The 23,571-nt window shown below is 28.9% G+C and overlaps 3 protein-coding genes, 1 long non-coding RNA gene and 1 other non-coding gene across 5 annotated transcripts; 2 read left to right on the forward strand and 3 right to left on the reverse strand.

Annotated features, from left to right (window-relative positions):
• Positions 1–5,922: 5,922 nt before the first annotated feature.
• Positions 5,923–7,569, forward strand: LOC127151724 (uncharacterized). The gene is made up of 2 exons (XR_007824884.1): positions 5,923–6,655; positions 7,342–7,569. It is a non-coding gene; the product is annotated as an uncharacterized LOC127151724 (long non-coding RNA).
• On the forward strand, positions 6,488–6,584 carry MIR530B (microRNA MIR530b). Its single transcript, NR_120722.1, has one exon. It is a non-coding gene; the product is annotated as a microRNA MIR530b (primary transcript).
• A 6,347-nt stretch (positions 7,570–13,916) lies between the features above and the next one.
• On the reverse strand, positions 13,917–15,232 carry LOC103502992 (transcription factor RAX1-like). The gene is made up of 3 exons (XM_008467131.3): positions 15,040–15,232; positions 14,784–14,913; positions 13,917–14,698 (listed from the first exon to the last, which is right to left on the reverse strand). Exons 1-3 carry the CDS (start codon positions 15,173–15,175, stop codon positions 14,119–14,121), a joined length of 846 nt encoding a protein of 281 aa, XP_008465353.1. The 5' UTR covers positions 15,176–15,232; the 3' UTR covers positions 13,917–14,118.
• Positions 15,233–19,848: 4,616 nt separating this feature from the next.
• On the reverse strand, positions 19,849–20,771 carry LOC127143974 (uncharacterized). Its single transcript, XM_051079286.1, has 3 exons — positions 20,715–20,771; positions 20,405–20,636; positions 19,849–20,324 (listed from the first exon to the last, which is right to left on the reverse strand). Exons 1-3 carry the CDS (start codon positions 20,769–20,771, stop codon positions 19,849–19,851), a joined length of 765 nt encoding a protein of 254 aa, XP_050935243.1.
• A 510-nt stretch (positions 20,772–21,281) lies between these two features.
• LOC127151725 (L10-interacting MYB domain-containing protein-like) lies at positions 21,282–22,483 on the reverse strand. Its single transcript, XM_051091767.1, has 2 exons — positions 22,068–22,483; positions 21,282–21,988 (listed from the first exon to the last, which is right to left on the reverse strand). The coding sequence occupies exons 1-2, from the start codon at positions 22,431–22,433 to the stop codon at positions 21,452–21,454; spliced, it is 903 nt and encodes a 300-aa protein (XP_050947724.1). The 5' UTR covers positions 22,434–22,483; the 3' UTR covers positions 21,282–21,451.
• Between the last annotated feature and the right edge of the window lie 1,088 nt (positions 22,484–23,571).

Genomic DNA, 23,571 nt, shown 5'->3' on the forward strand with positions numbered 1-23,571 from the left:
GGACACAGCACCACTATGTTTGTGAGTAAATAAATGACAAAAAAGGGAGTTTACTCAAAAGAAGTATATAATATGAAGTCAAGGGTTTACTTTGGGTAGTGGGTCATGTGTGGTTCCATTAATTTACTAACTCCTAATGGAGAGCCTGCTTAGATGCTTCCCATCTTTAGTCGGTCACTGGTTGACCATTCCCTCAACCCACACACGTTTAGGTTGCTAACACTTTTTAGTTATTTGTTCATTTACAATTAAGATAGTAAATTTAAATCATAAATCTTATGTTAATTATTAACACGCTCACATATTTATGAGAGACCTTTCTCGAGAAATCGATCTAGCAGAGGAACTTTACGATCCTTTTTAGAACTTGTAAAAAAATTAAATAGAATAGGGTTTTATTTTCCTACGAAATTTTATCTTTTAGTTATGAAGATAAGTACGTCCAAGCAAGAAATCAATCAAATACAGTACAATAGTCATGCATTTTTTTTCTTAAAGTTTAGTTACAACTTACAAGCTTATATGCTTCACCATTTACATCTTGTATTTGTCTCATCTTTTAGAAAATTGTTTTATGTGATAAAATTATTCAAAATATATTTACAAATATAGTAAAATTTTAATTATTATTAGAGATAGTTCGTTAGGCCGTTATAGACCTATGTAGTCATTTATCGGTGTCTATCGTTAAAAATATGGGTAAATAAGTTAGCTCCTCCTAACCTCTTTTGTTATATTTAAAATTAACTTTTAATTTTATATCCATTTTTATATTGGAAATTTTAATTAAGAAAATTTATGGGAAATTTTAATTTTAATTTAGGAATTAGGAAAGGGAAGAAAATGGTGAGAAAATAAATAGAATTATGAATAAGAAAATAGCAATGAAATAAATGAGAAATTTAATTTTAGTTTATAAGTTATTTAATATTATTGTGTTATTTTTGGTTACAACTTGAGAAATTTCCTAGGTGATGTTCACTCTTCCATGGCTAGTTTAGGGGGGCAAAAGAGGGCAGAGGGAGTGGACAAACATTTCCTCTAACAAAGCATCCATTATACCCCTTTTTTCTTTTAGTTTATTACTATCACTGTTGCTATGTTTGTTACTTGTTATTCTTCTTGTTATTATATAAATATTATGTTTAAATTTCAATTTTAATTGTTCAACATGGTTGATGTCAATATATTTTTTTAATAAAGGTAAGTGTACGCAATACTCACTTTTAATTTGTTTGAAGAGAATAAGAATAACATAGTCTCGACAATAGACAAAACATGCACAATAGTGTGATACTTGTTACACACACTTCAATGTCTAAGTTAGAGAACGATAGAATATGGAATCTAAAAAGAGTTTGAGACTTGGACTTAAGTTACCTTGTATAAAGTTATAATGATGTATTTATATATCAAGTTGACTTAGAGTGATCTCTAAGGCTTTCTAGTCACTTTAGGATAACTGTACAATTAGTCGATCAAAAAGGATGTGCTTAGTTTTGTGTTTGGTTTAGTCAAACTTAAAGTGTTACTTTGGATTTGGGATTGTGTAAAACATGTCATGTTCGACATTTGGTAAGGATTGGCCTCGATTGAGGTTGCTAGCTTGGTCTTGACCTAAGTCGATGCTTCCATCCATTTTGATTGCATGTTGTGCTCATACCATACTCTAAAACTCAACAATATTTTTTCCCTCGAAATCAGCCGTAACAATAACCAATATAATATATATTTGAATTGGGTTTTTATATTAAATATATAGATATAATTTGGTAGGTAATTTTTTCACACTATTAAAATAAATATGTAATTTCGGTTTAAGTTCAAAAAGATTAGGTAGGATTAATCATTTAAACAAAAAAAAATGAAAATTAACTATTTAATTAAAACTCAATTTAATCATTTAAGTTAATTGATTTTTTTAAAATTACAAAATTATAAGGAAAAAATTGTAGAAGTGGGAGTGGAGAGGACGGAGAAGTCATCCCCCACCATCCTCCATGGACATCTCTACTTTATGAGGAATAATAAATGATCGTCTTCTACCGGTCATTTTGAAAAATGGCAAACCACTTTTTCTATTGGTTTTTAGCAAATGACATTTTTTACGTGCTTGATATTTTATAAAATATCCACATTTTTTAACTGTAATTATTTTATCTCTACAGTGTAATTAATTTATGTTATGCATTTATGAGCGTTTAATTATTTTTCAATTTGGTAAAGATATAGCAACCCATATCATAACTTTTTTTAATATCTTGGAACTCAACTAATTGATTCAACATTTTAACAACTTTATTCAATTTTCAAAATAACTAAATTATTAATATTTAGTTTAGAGAATATCAACGATAGATTTTATATTAAAATAACGTTACTTGGTTGAATCTCAAAATAACCAAATTATTATTTTGAATTTCGAGAATCCCAACCATTGATTGTTTACCGATTATCTTACTCGAATTCAAAACAACAAAATTATTATTTTTCAAAATTGGAGAATCTCAACAATAGATTTTATATCAAAATAACATTAATTGAAAATCTCAAAATAACAAAATTATTAATTTGAATTTTGAAAATCCCAACTATAATTTCTATTAATATTGGTTTGATATCTATAATTAGATCTGTTCATGTGATCGAAGAAATAACATACCAACTAACATGATTTCAAAATGTCACACATTCGTGGTATTTTATACAATACCAAAATACTCACATTCGCGAACTGTAATTATTTCAATGTATGTGTTCTTACAAAAAGTCTTTCTAACGTAATTAATTCGTGATATACATTTATGAGTCTTAATTAATTTCGATGTGTTAACAAGATATACAATCACTATCATAACCTTTTTCTAATATCTCGGGATTTAACAATTTTGTTAAAGATTAAAATAACTCTATTCATTTTTTTGTTTTAAAATAACCATATTATTATTTTTTTTATTGGCTAAATCTCAACCTTTTTTTATTTCAAAATAACCTTGAATCTTTCTACGTTATTAATTTAGAAATTAAAATTAGTTTTCTTACGGTATCTTTAATTTATTTTTAAATTTTGAATATTTAATTTAGAAATTAAAATTAATTTTCATATTAAGATCTTAATTTATTTTTAAAATTTTATTTTTTCTAACAAACTAGGCTAAGATATTGTATTTTTTTAGATAAAATTTCCTAAATTCCATCTAATTTTATTAATTAAATAATATAAATAATTTTTAAAAAAAATGAGCTAAAATTTTTCTAAGAGGCAAAGAAGATACAACTTTTGTATCTTCTTTCTTCCAAGTGAAGGTTTTTGTTCTTCCACCCCAAGCGTGATTACAGGTTGTAGACTTGAAAATCAAAGATGGAAGATGGAAGATGGAAAATTAAGAGATAGTATTTTCGTGCTTCAAATGTTTATATTTCTTCTTGAAAATCCATGATCGATGAAGTTGAAGATGAAGAAAGGGAGGGTGTAGATTGGGGTTTACTCTCTTCAAGGTGGAAAGATTAGGGTTTGTTCGCTTGAAGAAGATGGGAGATGATGGGAGATGAAGGAAGATGGAGAATCATAAAATGGAAGATGAAGAATCGAAAAACAAAAATGAAAAATGAAAATCATTGCAACAGACGTGGAAAATGGAGATGAAGGATTCTAATTTTGATTAGACAAGTATGTCGCTGTAATTATGTTTCAACATTAATTTAAGTTATATCTTCAGGAGATGTTGGTTCCAACAATAGAATATTTTTTGATTTAGTTAAGATTTACCAAAAGTGAATGTGTTTACAAATATGTGTTATATGATATTTTGTTTGATTTTTTGACTTCGACAAATACTTTGTATATGAGTCATTGTCATTCACAAGGGGTAAGCTTTTGCCAAAAAAATTGGACAAAAAATATATAACGATGGTTTTGCCATAAATCAAAATAATTTTAAGATTTACTATTTTTTTTTTCTATCAAAGATTTTGCTATTTCCACGGTTTTCTCAATAAAAAAAAGTAGAACATTGGGCTGGGTCGTTAGAAATAAGAAGCTGAAACCAAACTTACTCCCCAATGGGCTCCCAGCCCACTAATGACATACACCCGACGAATGATGGATTGCATACCAGCTGGACAGAAATTCAAGGTTTTGTTGTTTGCCTCTAATATTGAGAAGAAGAAAAAAACAAAAAACAAAACCATTTTTACTGAAACCATTTTTTTTTAGTTAAGAAAGTGATGTCAATGCTGTTCAGCAAACTGAGTTTGAGTTTCTTCTTGAAATTGAGTATATAACAAACACCAAACACAAACTTTTTCTGAAATTGCAGAAAATGAATCCAACTTTTATTCGAATTTAGAAAACTAAACCCAATAAAATGGACCTTTTTTTTTTTGTTTTTGTTTTTGTTACCGTTATACCCACAGAAAAAAAGTATTGGGGGAGTGGGACATAATAAAGTAATGATTTAAGAGTCCACTGGCAATGCAACAAATATATATATATATATATGTGGGTGTTTTTGTTATGAAGTCGTCCCCGAAGGGTATATTTGTCTTATTGGCATTGTACGGTAGTCAGTAGTAGAATGGAACCATTTTAGGGATCGTTCAGTTGTCCATGTTTAGCCACGTTTCCTTATTACATACATTAGCACCAAATTGCTTTCAATTTCTTTTGTTTCAAACTCACGTTGTACAATTTCAGGTTTCATTTTCCAACCATTTTCATTTTTGTCCCTACCTTTAATTTATAACTTTGTCCTAATATTCTTTATTTCTTTCTACGAAACCAAGTATTAACATCAATACTTCCTTTCCTTTTTATTGTTATCATGTGTGTCTTTCCTTTGTATCGACTCATTTATTTTAAAAATTATTTTCTTTTAAAAAAAAGAAAAATCTAAAGTATTTCACAACCATTCAACTATTTTAACTTTTAAAATATTTTTAAATAGTATGTATTATTGTAGTAATAGGTAGTTTCTATAGTCTTCCAAACATCCCCTTAATTGTTTAACATTCATCAAAGAAACAAACTAAGGATCTAATATTCTATATTTGATATATGAATAAATAATAAATGATGTGCGTGGTATTATTAGATTATGTCAAACATAATATATATGTTGCCCTTAAGCTTTGCTAAAAACATAATTTTTTTCAGAGTTGAACTTGATTTTAGGTAGATCTATGGAGATTTGGATTAATTTTTCACACTTAATCTTCGGAATGCATACACTTGATGTCAAAGCTGGAGTTTTCAGGAGATTAATTAACATTTCTTGTATGATGATTTTGACTTTGAAAACAGTTTTTAGTTTATGAAAAGTTTAAAAAACTGTTATGGCTAATGGGTATGTGATAACGTTACAAGAGTTGGAACACATAATTGGTTGAGTTTTGAAAATCGACATTAAAGTAAACCAATTGGAAAGAAGAAGAAGAAGAAGAAGAAGAAGAAGAAGAAATGTGGAGGCGAAAAGGAAAAAGTTAGGAAAGAGAGAATGAAAGAAACAATTAATAAAAAAAAGAAAAAAAGAAAAGGAAAGGGGAGAGGTGATGTATGTATGTGAATGAATTTTGAAAATAAAGAGAAGAAATTGGCATCCATCCAAATACCAACAAGCAAGCGAGAGAATCTGATGTTGTGAGTCCTTCTTCTTCACGCGTTCGAGGGTATTATTTTGTCTTTTCTCACATAGGGGCCGTAAAAAATATATCACTTTTTCTCGATAGAATAAAATCCATTTGTCCTTTCTCTCCATCCCACCCCCCCACACAATTATTCCACGCCCTCCCTTCTTACAAAATCATTATTTACTTTTATTTCCCCCTTTTTTTTCTTTACCCCCACCTCCAACAACTCTCTCTTTACTCCTTTCCTAATTACAATTATCCTCAACCCTAAAATTTATATACAAACACCTTCAATTCTAAAATTACATCATATAATTACAACAATATGATGGATTTTTTTAAACATTTTTGAAACAAAAAAAAAAAAAAGATCACTTAGGAGTGTTTTGAGTGAATTAAATAAAATATTAAAAAGGGTAAAGGAGTGGAGGATGTGGTCCGAGGGCAGAGATCAGGTGGTAAAGTACAGGTGTCAAAAGTTGATTGAAGAAAGGAAGAAAAGCCACGTGGGGAGGAGGGTTTGGATCACGTGGGCAAAGCGAACAACTTCTGTCCTAAAACTGTACCATAATTAATTAAATTAAATTAAATTAAATAAATAAATCTAACTTCTTCTTCCCCCCACTTCACATCCTTATCTCTTCTTCTAAGCCCTAATTCCACATTTCCTTTTTCCCTTTCCCCATACAACCATATAATATTGCATTCTCCAAATTCAAAAACTTTATTTTATATATATATATATATATATATATATATATAAACAATCATATACCAATTCTTTCATATTTAATATTTATATTCAGCTTACAAGAAATCGAAGAAAGAAAGAAAAAAAATATATATATGGCCATATTGTTAGCCTTCACCTGCATTTGCACCTACACCTTCATCTTTGATTTCTTCTAAACAAGGCCATTGAGGTGCAGGTGCTTCTGCAAGTGAATGCCATCTTGGCTTTCTCTCCTCCTCCTCCTCCACTGCCACCGCCATCGTCTCCGGCTTTTTCCTCCTCCTTCTTTTAAAGGTAACCCCATTTTTTTCTCCCCTTCTTTCCCCCTCAGAATTATTCTGGGTTTTCTTCCTTTTTCTATTTACATGCAGATCCAGAGATCTTGCCATTTCGTTATTTTAGATATGTTTACATGCACACAAATAATTTAATTAGATTTCTTGGTCATGAGACAATTTATTTGAGGGTTTTTTTATTATTATTATTATTATTTTCTTTCGGAATTTTAGAAAAAGAGTATATATAAGATAAACTGGGAATAATTTGAAGTTTAAATTTCTTGTTTGAACAGTGTCAGCCCTAAATTTTTCCTCCATTTATTTACCACAACATATATGTATATATATTAAAGATGGCTGATTACGAAAATTAGAAGAAGAAAAAACCAAAAACGTAACCCCCACATAATTACTTAAATAATTGAGAAAGGTATAGCCCATGCAATCATAACCAGTATATAATTTAAGGAGATTATTGGTGGGAGAAGATAAATCATTCTAAAATGTTAAAATTCAGGTAAATTAGAGGCAAGATTAATTGATAATAAACTAAACCTGGAATTTTCCATCATTATTATGGGCTTTTAGAATATGACATAGAAATGTAGGATCTGAAAGAAAACCATTACATAAATTAACAAATTAATGGTAAATAAATGAACTTGATTGTTTGATTATTGCATATTTTTATTTGTAAATCAGAGTGTTCTTCACTGTCCGATGAAATGCAGAGGTATAAGAAAAGGGGCCATTGATGTAATTTGGTATCCTAAGTTTATTAGAATATAGATCAAGGCACCTATTACTGTTTTGTCCCCGTATAATTTTGTATATTTGTGACAATAATAAAGTTTTGTTTTCTAGAGAATGTATTTTGGTTACCATAATTATTGAAATTTGGAAGTTGATCTATGTTCCATTTTGGTTAAATCGATTTAGATATCTAATTAGACAAGTTTCATCTCAAAACTAATTATTTTCTTTCATTTTTATGACGTTGGATCGTTGTTTTCTATTTAACGAAAATTTATGCCCAAGGTTTTGTGAATTATATATTTACAAACAAATTTTTTTTGCATTGGCTGACAGTACTGAAGGGTAGATATCAAGGTTTGCTTTTCTATTGAAAACTAATTTGAGTGACAATTGATTTTGTTTCGTGTAGGGAAGAAGCAAATTCTACTACTTCACTTCACCATCATAATTCATATATGTGGTGTAATTTGTTTGTTTAATTTGTTGGATTTCTTGGTTGATCATTCTAGATTGATCATTATTTCTAATTATAGTTGATTTTTTTACATAATTATTATAGTTGATTTAACTCTTAATTTATCCTAATTAATATCTCTTAGGGGTGTACATAAGCCGGGTTGAGCCGGGTTGAAGGAAAATTATGGACCAACCCAAAGTATCCGGGTTGACAAAAAATGAACCCTATCGGTTCAATTCGTAAGGGTCAACCCAACCCAACCCAACCCAAAAAATTCGAGTTGGGTTGGCGGGTTGTTTTTTTTTTTTTTTTCATCTCTCCATAATTTATTTAGACAAATTTTCGTATTATTTTTCAATATGCAAGGTGAACAAATTATTATTCACGGTATAAGGTGTCAAATATATACGTGTGTTATACATTCAAATTTCAAGTATAGAATGTTAATTCAAAATAAGGTTTACTTTTAGGTTTTAGGTGTATATATATATATGTATCTATATATGTATATATAATCGGGTTGGGCCAGGTCAACCCTACCCCTAACTTGCACAACCCCGACAACCCGACTCAACCTTTTTTTCTCCAATTTTCTAACCCAACCCAACCCAACATAAAATTTAACCCAACCCAACCCTTACGGTTTGGGTTGGGTAATCCGGGTTGGTCGGGTTACCGGTTTTTTTGAACACCCATAATATCTCTTATATATCCGAAAAGTTTATTGAGATTTACCTTTCTAGAATTGATCTATATGTTTAGCTGGAATGTCAAATACTTATTTTTCTTAAACTATTTACTATTTTTTCTTTCTCTTTTTTAAAAATTGGAGTGGTTCAAGACACTTCTAAAAATAGAATAAGAAAAAATCCAAATGAATTTAGGTTTTGAAGGAGGATGTTGTCTTAAATCACCTATTGAATAAAAAAGTTTTAAAAAATCGAAAAAATTATTTTAGATTATTCATTTTATTGAGAACGATAAAGATTTGAAATGAATGTATTTAGAAAAAAGAAATCCATGTTTGAATGGTAATGGAAAGTTAAGAATTTACGTATATAAACTTTTATATACAAATTTGTTAAATAAAAATTTAAAAAATGATGAGGTCAATTATGTAATTTAAGGTTAAAAAAGTTTTTAAATTTTAAAACCATTCTTTATGGTTCCTATAATAAGAAACAACCAAATTCATTTGAAATGGATTAATTGGAATTTTTTAAAACCATTGGGTTCCAAACAAAACATTAGAAATGTGGATTAAATCTTGAATCTGAATTGAGATTTGTAATAATTGTCTTAGCTTCTTTGTTTATAATGCTTTTTTCCTTTCAGTTTTCAGCTTATTTATATACAAAATTGATAGTTTAATTTCAAGCAAATTCTAAAATAGAATGGAAACCATTCTTTTTTTCTGGATTTTTCTTAACTTTTCAAACCTTCTTTATCATTTAGAATTAAATAAAGTTAGGATTGTTAAGTTTAATTTTATTTTGGTCTTTTCAGTATTTGTATCTATTAATTTTACGTTCTTGAGGCGTTTACTCGATCGTTTTAGTATTTAATCTTTAAACTTTCATTTAATTAGTTTAAAATAAAATCATCACATGAAATGTTTAATTAATTAATTTTAATAAAAGTTTAAATATCTAATTAGTCTTAGAAATTAAATTAGAACCAATCTAAACAAATTAAAAAAAAACAATCCGACTTACATGTTTAAAAAATATGAGTTGGGATTGTTTATGTTTGCGAGTATAAATTATTATATAGTTAGATAAATTTTTTAACATGCATAAGCAAAACACTTAATCTGTATTTAGATATTCAATTGAAAACATTTACTCAATTAACTATGGAGCACAAATTCAACGCAATGGAGGTAAAAATCCCAACTTCAATCTTTAGCTATAATCAAATTGGTACAAATAATCTGCTTCAAAAAAACATTTTAGTTTTAATTCGACAAAGACAAATAAATGTGGATTGATCGATATTTTTACTCGTCGTTGTCATTTCGATGGCCAAGGCATAATGTTTTTTAAATATATTTTTTATCTTAAAACATTTTTCATTGTTTATATATATTCAACTTTTAATCAAATTCGGTTTTTCGACTCAATTAAAACATTTGAAGCAGGGGCTGACACGGCGTTGAATGTAATGTGTCGTCTGCTAAAAAGCATTACGAAACTCATTGCGACTATATATTAAAAAATCGTCTATATGATGTGGTGTTGAATGCGTTATCTAGTCCTCACACCCATTTCACATATATCAAAAAAATCTGTCTCTCATGTCAGTTCTCACTCAATCTCCTCCCTTTCTGTACTTTGTTTTTCAAGTAAAATCAAAAGAGTGTTTGGTATCAAAGCTTACTGTATCCACATGCAAGGTGTCCAATTCTTAGATCAAGCATCCTTTTTAGGCGTCGATCTTTTGACGCCTATATCAGTGGTGTATAAGGATCCTATTTCTGACGCCTAACTCCAAGCTCTCTAATGCTTTGTTCTGTCTAGCGCCAACTCCAGTACTCAAGATTTAATTATTACATATAAATGTTAAAAATTATTAAAAACAAAAGAATTATAGATATTAAATTGTCACTTTTACGAAAAGGTATAATCAAGGTTTAAAATGTTGAGATCGATAATTAAATATATAAGATTCTTGTACTATACAGATAGAAAAAATAAATGTAAATAGAGGTTTGAGGAATTGAAATAAATAAAGATGAAAAAAAAGGATGGTATTATTTAGATTTTCATGTGATGGTTGAGTTTTGCATGAGTAATGGACATATGAATTGAGTAGTAAGGTAAAACGTGAGAACATTGATGAGGAGAATTTAATAGTTTGGTTTTGAAATGTTGGATCGGAGGCCATAAAAGTGGGCCCAAAGCCCAATCAAAATCACTTTCAAAAGCCTAACAAAAAACACAAACACACAGACGCGGCTTCTGACACCCACACGTATTACAAACAAAAAGGAAACAAAAAAAAAAAAAAAATTATTTTGATATCAACACCACACACCAAAAACAAAACACACAAAAGCAAAAACCCAACACACAGCATCCTTCCTTTCTACCTTATTATTTTTACACCATTTTCCCTGTACAAACTAAATAAATATTATTTCCATTATCACCTTTCATTTGAGTTAATGTTAAAATAAATCACTCGAAACTATTTAGATTTTGAGATGCAACCACGTACTATTAAATATAAACTTCAATCATAACGTTATTCTTATCTTTCTTCCTTTAAAAGCTCATATTTGTTTTAAATATTTACTGTATATTTTTAATAGTGAAATTGGTGCAATAAATTTTATTGTAAAATATAAATAGTTTATTTTCTTTTTTCTATTTTGAAAAACTCACTAATGTTATGGAATATAACTAAATTGAAAAGAAAAAGAAAAAAAAGCTAAATAGTAATGTTATGAAATGAAAGATTTAAAAAGGTGGACCGAAATGATGTTATTTCGTCTACTATGTATTTCTGTATCATTTTAGTTTTTGGATTTTGTTTTTTTTTATTTGATCCATAGGTTTTCATTACATTTTGAATTTCATTTCAATTTTGTCTATATATTTCACAATATTACAATTTAACCTTTAAATTTAGAATCTTCTTTCAATTTAGACCAAATGTTTCATGATTTACTCTTTAAATTTCAAATTTCCTATTAAATACTCACTTTTATATTTTATTGATTCATTTTAGGTTTAAATCCTATATTTTATTTTGTATCTTTATTCTATTTTGATCTAAAAACTTTTAAAAGTATCTGTTTTAATCTTTGAATTTTGAAATAAAGTATATTTTGATCTATGCCTTTAAGATTCTGCTAACTCTCTCTAATGGAATAATGGTGAGGTGACTTATACATTTGAATGACTAGAATGCCAAATATGACAATCATTTCTAATAATTTAAAGTTTTGATTTTTAATTAAATGCTATATGGTAAATTAATATTTTATTGAATAACTAAAAAAGTCATTGTCTTCTAGATTTTGATCGTCGTGCTATTTTGGGATATTGTCATTTTACTTCATTTTTCAACTCATATGCTTGATGCAATTCATCCTCATATAAAATTTTTAGTGCCTCAAGTTTACGGTATTTTGTGATTCATATTAAGGTGTTTTTTTTCTTCTCTTCGTCTCAATTAATTCTTTCTCATTTTTGGGATTTTATGATTTATTGTGTTAATATATGTTTGATTTCGTAGAATTTATTTTAAATAAAGTGTTTTACTTATTTTAGTTTTCTAGTTTATTATCAAATATGTGAGTTATATTTTATTATTCTACTCAATGTTGTTCTTCTTGTTCACTTTAAGATTACTTCAATTTGAAAAAGAAATAAATAAAGGGTGGGGAGGAGATGCAAGAGATTTAAGTTTTTGAGAAAAAGAACTAAATTAATTTTTAATTTGGGTTTAGTTAATTCGAGGGAGTTGGTTATATTTCTACGTTGGCATGAAAGATTTATAGAATAAATTAGCAAGATTTCTTGATTATTCATCAATTTAATTAATACAATAAATTTAAAGGTTAATCATTCAAATATAAAAAACATGTCATCATTTTTCGTTAGCAAGTTAATGAAATTCTAAAGACAATAACACATGACCAAAATAGAACAAAATCACGTAAAGTTTAAAGATGAAATTCTAAAGACAGTAACACATGACCAAAATAGAACAAAATCACATAAAGTTTAAAGATGAAATTCTAAAGATAGTAACACATGACCAAAATAGAACAAGATCACGTAAAGTTTAAAGACCAAAGTAAGATTTTAACCCTAATTCTATCTAATTAGTAAGTAAAATTTTAAAACTAATTTTAATAGTGATAAAAAAAAAGGTAGCGAAACTTTATTAATTTTAATAAATATCAAAAGCGAATATTTAGAAGTATAGATTTTGAAACATCATATTATGACGTAAAACCATAACATGCAATTCTAAATATAGAAATCAAAGGAAATTCAACTCAAAGATTAAAGATTAAAAATGTAACAAAGTCTAAGAAAACAAATAAATTAGACCAAAAATTTAATTATAAAAAAAAAATCCTCCCTAAAATGTTAAATTTGCTCACTGATCCCCAAATTATTAGGAGATAATGAATACAATTGAAACTATCCCCCCTCAATGCTCTCTATAATTTATAAAGTGTTTTTCATTTATTATTCTTTAAATTATGGTTTCTTTAAAAACAAAAAAAAGCACACTATTATTTTAACTTAAACTATGTTGGAATGAAAAATACTTTAAACACGAAACATCAATTGTCATAATTGAGTCTTTGGAACAATTTGGTGGTAATAATCCAAATGTAAACTTTTGATTTCAATAATAATTTTGAGATATTTGTAAAAGGTTGTGAAAAAATAAAAACATTTTTTAAAGAAATTAAACGAAGATCACATGTATGTTTAGAAATTATTAATTTATAAACCATATAAAGACAAAGAAGAACTGAGATCTAACACACATAAAACAGTACATAGACACCTCAATCATGGGTATACTTAATTTTTATCAAATATAATAAACCACAAAGGAAAAAGGAAAAAAAAATGTTTATACAAATGAAAAAACAATAATTATAATATATTAAAAAAGAGGAAGCATTGGAAATAGAAATAGCAGGTTGAGGATTTTGTATCTTTGGCTGTGTGATTAGCATAGTTTTCATAAATTTTGATCAATCTCACACTGATTTCATCATCAAGTCGTCTCTCACACTGCAATCAAACATAACATCAATTTCATAAATACCCTAATAACAAATCCACATTTTCATTTTTAATTAATTAATTTAACCTCATCTTCAAATTACTTCTAAAAATAATTAGTTGAAGCAGCAGTAGTTATTTAAATATATCACAATACAAACACAGTTGGTAAATATTGCAAAAGTTAAACCTAAACTCTTACCATCCGTTTGGAACCAATCAAGATTTTTGAGAGATAAATTCATAACGAAATAGGAAAAAAAATAATTTTGAATCAAATATATAGAAATAGGGCAAAAGAAAAGAAATTAAACAGACCATTTCATTTCATCCCAATTACCAATTTACATCACCAAAAGAAAAAAAAAACATAAGAACATACAAAACCCAATAAATATTGAAAGTAATTTGGTGTGATATATTTGTGGCAGTTCCTCCCATACCCCATCAAATCTTTCTTGATTTTACACTTAACAGTCAGTTGTCAGAATCTCAAAACTCCCTCCATCACTTTGTACTTCTCTTTGCTTCTTCTTCTCTTTTTTGCTCCATCATCTCTTCCTCTTCCTTCATCATTGCATTTCCCTCAACATAATTACCATTATACCCTTCATTCCCATTGTTGTTTTGCTGCATCATCTTCATCTTCTCATCAAACAATAACCCATTGTTGAAACTAACCGAGTTTAACCCACCATATTCTAATTCATCAAACTCAAACCCCACTTGGTTTGGTTTTAGGGTTTCATAGAAACTATTATTTTGGTCAAAAGGGTTGGTTACCAAACAGCTACTAATTGGGTTATTACAGTAGTTGAATAATGGGATTGAATAATTAGCAGATCCTAGTGGTTCATAACTATTATTGGAGAGTGGTTGATAATCAAAGGAGGGATTTTGATGGGGTTTTGGTGACAAAGTTTCAATCGTTTTAACAATCTCTGCTTGTGGAGCATAATGAGTAGTATTGGTAGTAGAAGAAGATGATACCATCCCCATCATAAGTTTCTTCTTCAACTTCGTATTCCAATAGTTCTTTATATCGTTGTCGGTCCTTCCCGGCAATTGAGCAGCAATAATTGACCATCTATACGCGATGTACATAGTCAGAATTAGGTTTCGATAGAAAAATAAATGACTCTAACTGATATGTACTTGTAACATTTCATTACCGGCTTCCAATAGTGGCAAATAGAGTACAAATGACTGTGTCTTCCTCGGCTGAAAATTCACCATGCTTAATGTTGGGTCTAAGATAATTAAGCCATCTCAATCTACAACTCTTCCCACATCTTCTAAGACCTGACAAATTGATTTAAGCTTATATCAGTACTCAACAGGTAACTAAGAGAGTGATTAAAGGTCAAAGATTTGTATCTTGATCAAGTTAAAAGAAAAGGGGAAAAGGAGATGAGACGGGGAGCCTACCAGCTTTTTGAGGAAGGGAAATCCAATTGCCACCAGTTCCATAAGTTTCAATGTGATGTTTGAGTTTAGAATCCTCTTCAGGTGACCATGGCCCTTTCTTCACATTTGCTTTGTCACAACAAGGAGCTCTTCCCATCTCTTTTCTTTTTGATATCTCTTTTTTTTTTTTTTTCTTTTCCTTTTCTCTTTCCCTTCACAAATGGAAACAACACAGGTCTTTCCTTGAGACCTACAATTATATGCTGAAGTTCCAACCTCCCCCACTCTCTCTTAAAGAAAATTTAAAAAACCATATCTTTGGGCTCCACCTAATGTCACACACACAATCTCTTAAAATAAGGTTAAAAACCTATTTCAGTCTATAGTATTTTTAAGTTTTGGTCAATTTCAATCTTTATAAAAGCGTTCGGGTCTTTAATTTACCTTGAGAGAAGTGATTAATATTTCAAGTTTTCGATTATTATACCACGCAGTTATATAACACGGGCTAAAATAGTTTGCATCTCAAATACAAACTATTTTAATCTAGACTAAAACGATTTGCATCATAAACACAAACTCTTGTAACTTACAAACAATAATATAGTAACTAACTTAACACACCCATGTATTACCTAGTCATTCAAAACAATATTTGAACTTCAAAATAATAATGTTTTTCAAAAAGTGGTTTCAAGTCATAAGAACATGTGGAGGTTAAAAAAGAAAAAGAAGTTTCCTTGTGGATTATTGACATTGTTACTTAGATTATAGCACGTCTCACAATTCTAACCACTACTCTCTTTCTCTTTATTTATTTATCCAAAGTTTCATAATTTTATAATTTGTTATTAATTGGAAACCTCAACAAGTAATCAAACAATTTCTAGAGAGAGGTATATGGTCCTCAAGATAATGACATTCTCCAAACCCTCGACTATAGTATTTGACTGTTTTCTCTACTCAACCAAAAAAAAGAAGAAAAAAAACGAATCGTCCTTTCACTTTAACTTTCAAATTTAATATATCAACTCTAAGTTACACATCACTAAATTCTATTTAGGGGCTATGCCTACCTTACTTATTATTAATAAATGTAATTATTTTAAAATGTATATGCAATTACATGAATTAACTGGAATTTGTAATGTGTAACACTTGTAGAGTGAGTTGATAATTGAAGTGTATAAAAGTAACATTTTTAAATTTGCAAATATAAGAAAATACTATTAATAATATATTCTTATCGACGATATGGTCTATCACACTACTACAAATATGAAGTTTCATATAGGTGAAAAATATATGGAAAAAGAACATAAATTTTCAAACAAGTTCTAAATCTTGCTATAGTCGTAGATTATTTTATATTTTGGTATATTATTGATATTTTGGTGATGATTATTGTTACAAAACTGTTGAAGAAGGCAGAAAATGTGGAAACATAGAAGATTGACATAAATATTTTATATTTACGTGATTCACTAAGAGTATGTTTACTATATTTATGAGATAAAAGGAGAACGATTTTATTAAAATGAATATTATACAAAATAATATGACATCTGTAGGGTTTTTGAGTTTATATAGTAGTTCACTCCTCTAACTCAAGGAAAACCATGTACTTGATCAATTGAATCATCGCATTCATAGACATTCCAACTATTACTATAATACAGTTTCTTCTATATTTTAATAACATGTGTAGAGAAGGGTTAATTGGGATATTAAAAAGAGGTAAATGAAAAGGAAGGGTAAGAAAGCTGCATGCATGAAGAAATGGATAAAGAAAGAAAGTGATGAGAATGGTCATAGAGAAGATATAATATACACAAAACGAGGCTATTTATTTGTAAGAATCTTTACACCACCAATTCATGTGATGAAATGTTTGTGATTTTTGATGATTTACCCTTCAAAAAGCCAATGGACATAACTATCCCTATGAAAGATGGATCATAACCATTGACCCAGAGAGAGGGGCATGCATTTAATTTTGTGAAATTGGTAAAAACAAAATTTCAGATATGTCTTTCTTACATTCCAACGTTTCTTCTATTAGAACCTTTTGTCTACTGTTTGGATGACATCATATTATGTATCACTATTATCTAAGTAACAGTCATAGGTTACATATATATATATATATTTGGGATTTATGAAATGGGAAATTGGAATGACTATCAGGTTGAAGTGGGAAATTATTGTTATTATATGTTAGGTATTTTGAAATTGAATGGTCTGATGAAGTAGCTGTGTAAGTGAAGAAGGCTACAGGGCCATAGGTGTAGTTTTAATAATGTAGATAGTAAATAGTGTAGTGAAAGATAACACATAGAAAAATTTAAAACAGTGCTTTGCCAGACAGATTTATGTCTTCGTGCATGGTTTCTATGTACAATGTAACAAATGTAATTGTTGGTTTTACTCCCTAGGATTCCAAAACAACAACACAGCTCATTGCAGTAAAAGAAACATATATGGAGAAATAAAAAACTGCTGTTGATGTGAAAGTTCGGACAACAAAAACATCTACGAATTTCACTTGATACAAATAATGAATTTCTATAGAAAACGGAAGAATGAATATAAACAAAATAAATTGAAATTAAATTCAATATAGGATGCACATTGATGTTGTGTTTTCTATATATACTTTATAAAGAATTGTATAACGCCTTTAGGATATGATTGGATGCGTATTTATAGAAATAGATGGTCTATGTTATCATCTTTAGACTTTTTGAGCTTCATTATGATAACCTTCATCTATCTATCTAGGTTGGATATATCTTGTTGACCATTTTCTAAAATCTTGATTGTAATTTTGTTCCTAGGACAATAATGTTCTTGATTCGCATGTCTCATTGGATATTTTTGTTAAATTTTCAAAGCCAAGTCCAACAACATATTTTTGTTGAAAGCATGTCCTTATCTTAAAGTGTTACTTTTGGTTTGAATCTTATATTATTTTCTTGACCATATCTAGCTATTACGTGTCTATTTGACGTCGGTTACATATGTAATCGAATTTAAAATACCTCTAACAAATTTAAAAGCGGTTGTCATGATAAAATGAATGACATTAATCACAAAGAGAAACAAACTTTATTATGGACAATAAATTACATAATTGTAAAAAAGGTGCATTTAGGAAGCAAAAAGAGGGAAGAAAACAACAGATTGAAAATAAGAAATGATCCATTGAGATTTTGTTGGTATATAACTGTATGAGTTGTAGTGGTAGGGCTAATTAAGGAGACCCAGATAACTTTGTTTAATTAATATGTTGCACCCAACAGAGATCTCAACCACAATGTTAAATTGTTGACTTTATTTTTCTGTCACTTGTTTAATTTAATATGTTAGCCAAGAGATCTCAACCATAATGTTAAATTGTTGACTTTATTTTCTTTTGTCACTTTATAAGATATTGTTTTCAAATTTACATAATTATTCGTTTCAATAACAACCATGTATTGTGTATTTATAATTAACCAAAACGATCTTGACAACATTATTTCCTTTTTCTTGTTCCCCAAAACAAAATATTATAAACATTATTATTTAGTTATTATATTTCTTCTCTTTTTGTCTTTTTCTCTTTATTATTATTATTATTATTATTATTATTATTATTATTATTATTATTATTATTATTATTATTATTATTAAGTTTAGTACTATGTAAGCATTAAATATATGAAAAATACTATCAAAATATATATTTTTTAAAGATGAAAATAATTAACTTGTACAACGTGTAATAGTACAACAAATTCACATTATCTTCCCAAGATAATTTTATTCCATATTTAGAATGTATGAATTTCACAAATAATTATTTCATTGGATAAAATATTTTAACTTTTAGAAAAGAAACAAGTTTATTCATGCAACAGTCTGATTGGAAGAGTAACTTAATTGCAAAAAGAAAAGTATATAATTAAGCACACCATTATGTATGAATTTAGATTGAAAAGAAATCATTTGTATGAATTTTGATTTTTTGGATCCTCAAAAGTTCTCAAAGAATATGAAAATACAACTTTACCCTCTAAAATATAATATTAAATTACGTTGTTACCCTCAGTCACAATTCTCATATTAAATTCCTTCTTTTCACCAAAACCCTCTTCCTCTGAAGTCTGATCCATCCGGTCTAATACATTTTGGCAAAACCATACATCTTTTTTATTTGCTTAATTACAACCTTACAGAGTTCAACTTTTCTAACCAAAAATTAGGCTGTGGAGATATTTTGGTTAATTTATGGTGCAATCACAAATTCAATTAATAGTTGATGGTATATAAAATGTCAATTCATGTAAAAGGGTCAAATTAAAAAGAGTAGATAAACATGCAAACAAGTTCTTGCTTTTTTAGTATGATTAGAGGTGAATAGATTAGAAACACACATTTTGTGGTTATTAAGGGCCCGTTTGGTAACATTTCTGTTCCCTGTTTCCTGTTTCCTGTTTTCTGTTTCTTGTTCCCTGTTTCTTCTTTCTTTAGAACAAGAAACAGGAATATGTTTGATAACTGTTTCTGTTTCTTGTTTCTTTAAAAAAAGAAACAGAAACAGAAAATGTGTTTGGTAACTGTTTCTTGTTTCCTGTTTTTATTATTTATTGTTTAATAGTTTTGTTTGATTGCTCATCTTCAAGATTTATTTTTATTTTATTCACATGTAATTCAATTAAACATTAAGTTAAAATTTATGTCCTGCATTAAACATAAAAATGAAAATTATCAAAAGTACTTTATATCATTTAATACAAAAAGTCCTAGTGCACAAATAAAAGAAATAACATAAACATAAAATTGTATCTATCCTTCAAATGTTGCCCAAATTTGATTTGCAATATCATCTCTCGCTCGGGCCATTTCTCGTAAATGCTGTCGACTCACATCTAATTCAATTATATCCCTCTGCAAATTGGCCGAAAAATTATGTGTATCTTCAACGATCATTAATTCATTGCTAAAGTCATTGAAAAGATCATCTTCACGATCATTCAATCTAATATAATTGTGAACTGTGCAACATGCTATCGGTATATATTTTTGTGTCTTGATCGGGTACGGAGGCATTTGCTTAAGAATAGGAAATCGAGCCTTCAGCACACCAAAACAACGTTCGATGACATTTCGCAGTGAAGAATGTCGATAATTAAACACTTCTTCTCTACCTCGAGGGCGATGTCTCCTTTCTCTAAAATCTCGTAAATGATATCTTTGACCTCGAAATGGTGCTAAAAATCCTGGCATATTTGAATATCCTGAGTCGACAAGATAGTATTGATCTGCATGTAATAAAGCAAATAAAAAATTATCATAAACTCAAATATGGAATTAAAGTTTTGAAAAACACATAATTACTTACCTCTCTTAGGCATAGGAAATTTATTCTCGGGATTCTTGATACATTCTTGGAGTATACGAGAATCATTGGCCGATCCTTCCCAACCAGACATGACATACGTGAATAACATATCAAATGAACAAACACACATTATATTCCATGTTGTGTTAGTTTTTCTTCCACGAAACGGTATTTGTTCATTTTGGGGAATGCTTGCAGCAACATGAGTGCCATCAATAGCACCAATACAATCCTAAAGGATAATAAAAAAACATAAATATATTTCTAAACATTATATTTCTGAAAATAAATCAAAACGTTAAGGCATTACCTTAAAGAAAGGGTAATATTTTGAATTTGATACGATCTCCGTTGCTACAGTGTCCATATTGGGTGGACGAATAATTTCTCCACCAAGCTTGCAAACTTTCCTCAAAACCTTGTTAAAAGCTAGAGAAATAGTATGACCCGAATGTTGAAATCTTTCTGCTGCTATACGATTGCTTTCATTATGTGATATGATTAATAAGAATATAGCAACTTTTTCTTGAACGGTAAGATACCTAGATGATTTCAGATTTGTCTTTGATTTTAAATCTTCACAAAACCTTATGAATGTAATTCTTTTCATTCTAAAACAATCAAAACATCTACTATCGTTTCCATTTAACAACTCAATCACATAATCATGTCCTCTCAGTGCAGAGGTTCTACATGGTTGTTTTGAATATTGTATCCTGTTGAAGCTCATGTAGAATAAAGTAAAAAGGATGCAAATACCATCATCATCGTCGTCAGAATCAAAACCGTCATCAGAATGATTATCTTGAATCAAGTCCATATCAATTCACTAGTATATCCCTAAATCAAACACAAAAAATGTACAAATCAAAGACTATTTATGACATAATCCATCTCAATACATCAAACGTAGCCATGTTAAAAAACAACACAAACCATAAAGTCAATTGAAGTCCATATCAATTCAAAGTCAAACATACAAAATCCATGTTTAAGTCTAATATTAAAAAGTAAATGACATAATCCTAAAACATCCCTAAGTGACATCTAAAGACTATTTATGAAATCTCTCTTCCTTGAATCGGGCATGCGCAAAAATAGCTTTCTCCAAGCAAGATCTCCGTGCAAGAGTTTCAGTATTTTGGAATAAGCCTCTCCATCAACATCCTCCATTGTATTTAAAATGTCTAAACATTCCATCAACTCTTCATGGAGATCATCTTTTTTGTTTGATGTTTGACTCTCATCAACTTGACTAGATGTACAACCAAAAGATCTTTTCTCAAGGATGTCATTCTTTCTCTTTGCATTCTCCGCATATACATCTAAGAATGATGAGAAGAAACTGCCAAATTCGTCTTTCTTTCTTCGAAATCGTTTTTTGCTTTTTCCTTTATTATTCTCTTCAACACCAACGTTTGTGTTGCTTGCAACATCATTTTCATTTTCATCTTCAGAATCTGAAATAAGTCTTGTTGATGGGCAAGCATTTACACCTGTTGCAGTAGTATCTCCAAAAATCCTTACGAGCTTTTCATAATGTGGGCAACCACTTTTTCTAAACTTTTTAGCTCTCTTATTCACCTATAGAAAATGAAAACTGTTTAGCTCTCTTATTCGCCTAAAGATGATTAGCAATTGAAAAAAACTGCAACTATTATACCTTAAAAAGCTCATTCCATTGCTCCTCTTCAAGATTGATGGTACCTAATAATGGATCCCAACCATTTCCTGTCATATCACTCAATATCTTTTTGAAGTCTTTGTACATTTGTCTTAATTTGTTAAACTTATTTTTCAATTGATCGTGAGAATAATTATATCCTGCACTAGCAATTAGTTGGCTTCTCATATAATTCCAACTAGTCTTTGTAAATGTTGTAGTTGGTCGATTGCCTTTTGCAACCTCTTCATCCATTAAGTCTACAAACAAAGTTTCACTTTTATTTGACCATGGTCCCTCACCTTTTAATTCATCAATCTCAACAACGTCATCGACACAAAGTTGTTCAGTTGATTTTTGTGACATCCTTTCTACATAATGACAAATCCAAAAATTAGTGGCAAAATTAAAATAAACAAACAGAATGTTTATAGTTTAAACAACATATATCAGTTCAGTTCAAACATGGCTAATTGCAAAAGCAAAAGAAAACATAATAGAATTAATATATAGTTTAAACAACATATATTTATGTAATTAAGCTTTGAGATTGACAAGTTAATAGATTTTTATATATTTTTGTAAATACTGTTTCATGAACATTCATGATGAAATTATTAAGTCATGGCAGAAATCATAACTTAAGTTCTATTAGTAACAAATTAGATATATTGGTCAAGAAGACTGAACATTCTTGTCTCGAAATCAAATTCTATATTCAGTTCTCTTCTCTAACATTTCCATGGAATCATTGTACAATAACACTATGTTTACATACATCACAAATAAGTAATGTTTTTCAGTTTTCTAAAAAACAAAAACCATACATGTGGACCAAATATCAACACTACAAAGAGACTTCCCAACTTCTTGACTTTTAGGTTCCCTTCAATTTAATTACGATGTTGATGGAAAAATGGGAGTGATAGAGAAAAGTCTTTGGATGAAATTGGAAGCTGTACTGTTAAATATCATATGTTAAACATTCATATTTTATACAGAGAATGAAGTTAGTAGATGCATTCATATTCCATACTGGCTTGTTAAGCATACCAGGAGGATCTATCCATTTTCAACAACTTCTGTTTTCACCAAAATTTTCCTTTGAACTGAACAAACCAAGGTGAAAACAGAGCAGCTGGATGTATGCTATTGGTTTCAATCATGACTAATTGAATTCAAATCTCAGTTGGTGGGCAAAGACAGGACTGAAGTTTTACTGAGTATTAAATCTCTATGCAACCAATACATGTAACTCGGGTAAATCTAATTCAACAGCATTCGAACTTTTGTACTAAATCAGCATCAGAAATGGGAATTTGATATATCATGTTCAGCATGAGAAGAGAAATTGTTTCATTCGAGTTCACTAAATTTAGAAAAACCATAAAGACAGCATTTCTTGCAATCTGCAGTCCAAACATTAATTTTCCCATAAAATAACTAACAACAGGAGAAGATTATCCAATTGCAGGACTCTAGCATCTTGTAGTGAAACGAAGAT

The sequence above is a fragment of the Cucumis melo genome, chromosome 11, assembly GCF_025177605.1.
Source record: "Cucumis melo cultivar AY chromosome 11, USDA_Cmelo_AY_1.0, whole genome shotgun sequence".
Taxonomy (NCBI): domain Eukaryota; kingdom Viridiplantae; phylum Streptophyta; class Magnoliopsida; order Cucurbitales; family Cucurbitaceae; genus Cucumis; species Cucumis melo.

Excerpts from the sequence above, each read along its gene's own strand:
- LOC103502992 (XM_008467131.3), bottom strand. The coding sequence starts at position 15,175 with ATGGGAAGAGCTCCTTGTTGTGACAAAGCAAATGTGAAGAAAGGGCCA. Across the intron at positions 14,914-15,039 it reads TTCCCTTCCTCAAAAAGCTG|GTCTTAGAAGATGTGGGAAG; the intron begins GTAGGCTCCCCG and ends TCAATTTGTCAG. Across the intron at positions 14,699-14,783 it reads TTTGCCACTATTGGAAGCCG|ATGGTCAATTATTGCTGCTC; the intron begins GTAATGAAATGT and ends CATCGCGTATAG.
- LOC127151725 (XM_051091767.1), bottom strand. The coding sequence starts at position 22,433 with ATGTCACAAAAATCAACTGAACAACTTTGTGTCGATGACGTTGTTGAG. Across the intron at positions 21,989-22,067 it reads AATGGAATGAGCTTTTTAAG|GTGAATAAGAGAGCTAAAAA; the intron begins GTATAATAGTTG and ends CATTTTCTATAG.
- LOC127143974 (XM_051079286.1), bottom strand. The coding sequence starts at position 20,771 with ATGGACACTGTAGCAACGGAGATCGTATCAAATTCAAAATATTACCCT. Across the intron at positions 20,637-20,714 it reads AATATTACCCTTTCTTTAAG|GATTGTATTGGTGCTATTGA; the intron begins GTAATGCCTTAA and ends ATTATCCTTTAG. Across the intron at positions 20,325-20,404 it reads ATTTCCTATGCCTAAGAGAG|ATCAATACTATCTTGTCGAC; the intron begins GTAAGTAATTAT and ends TATTACATGCAG.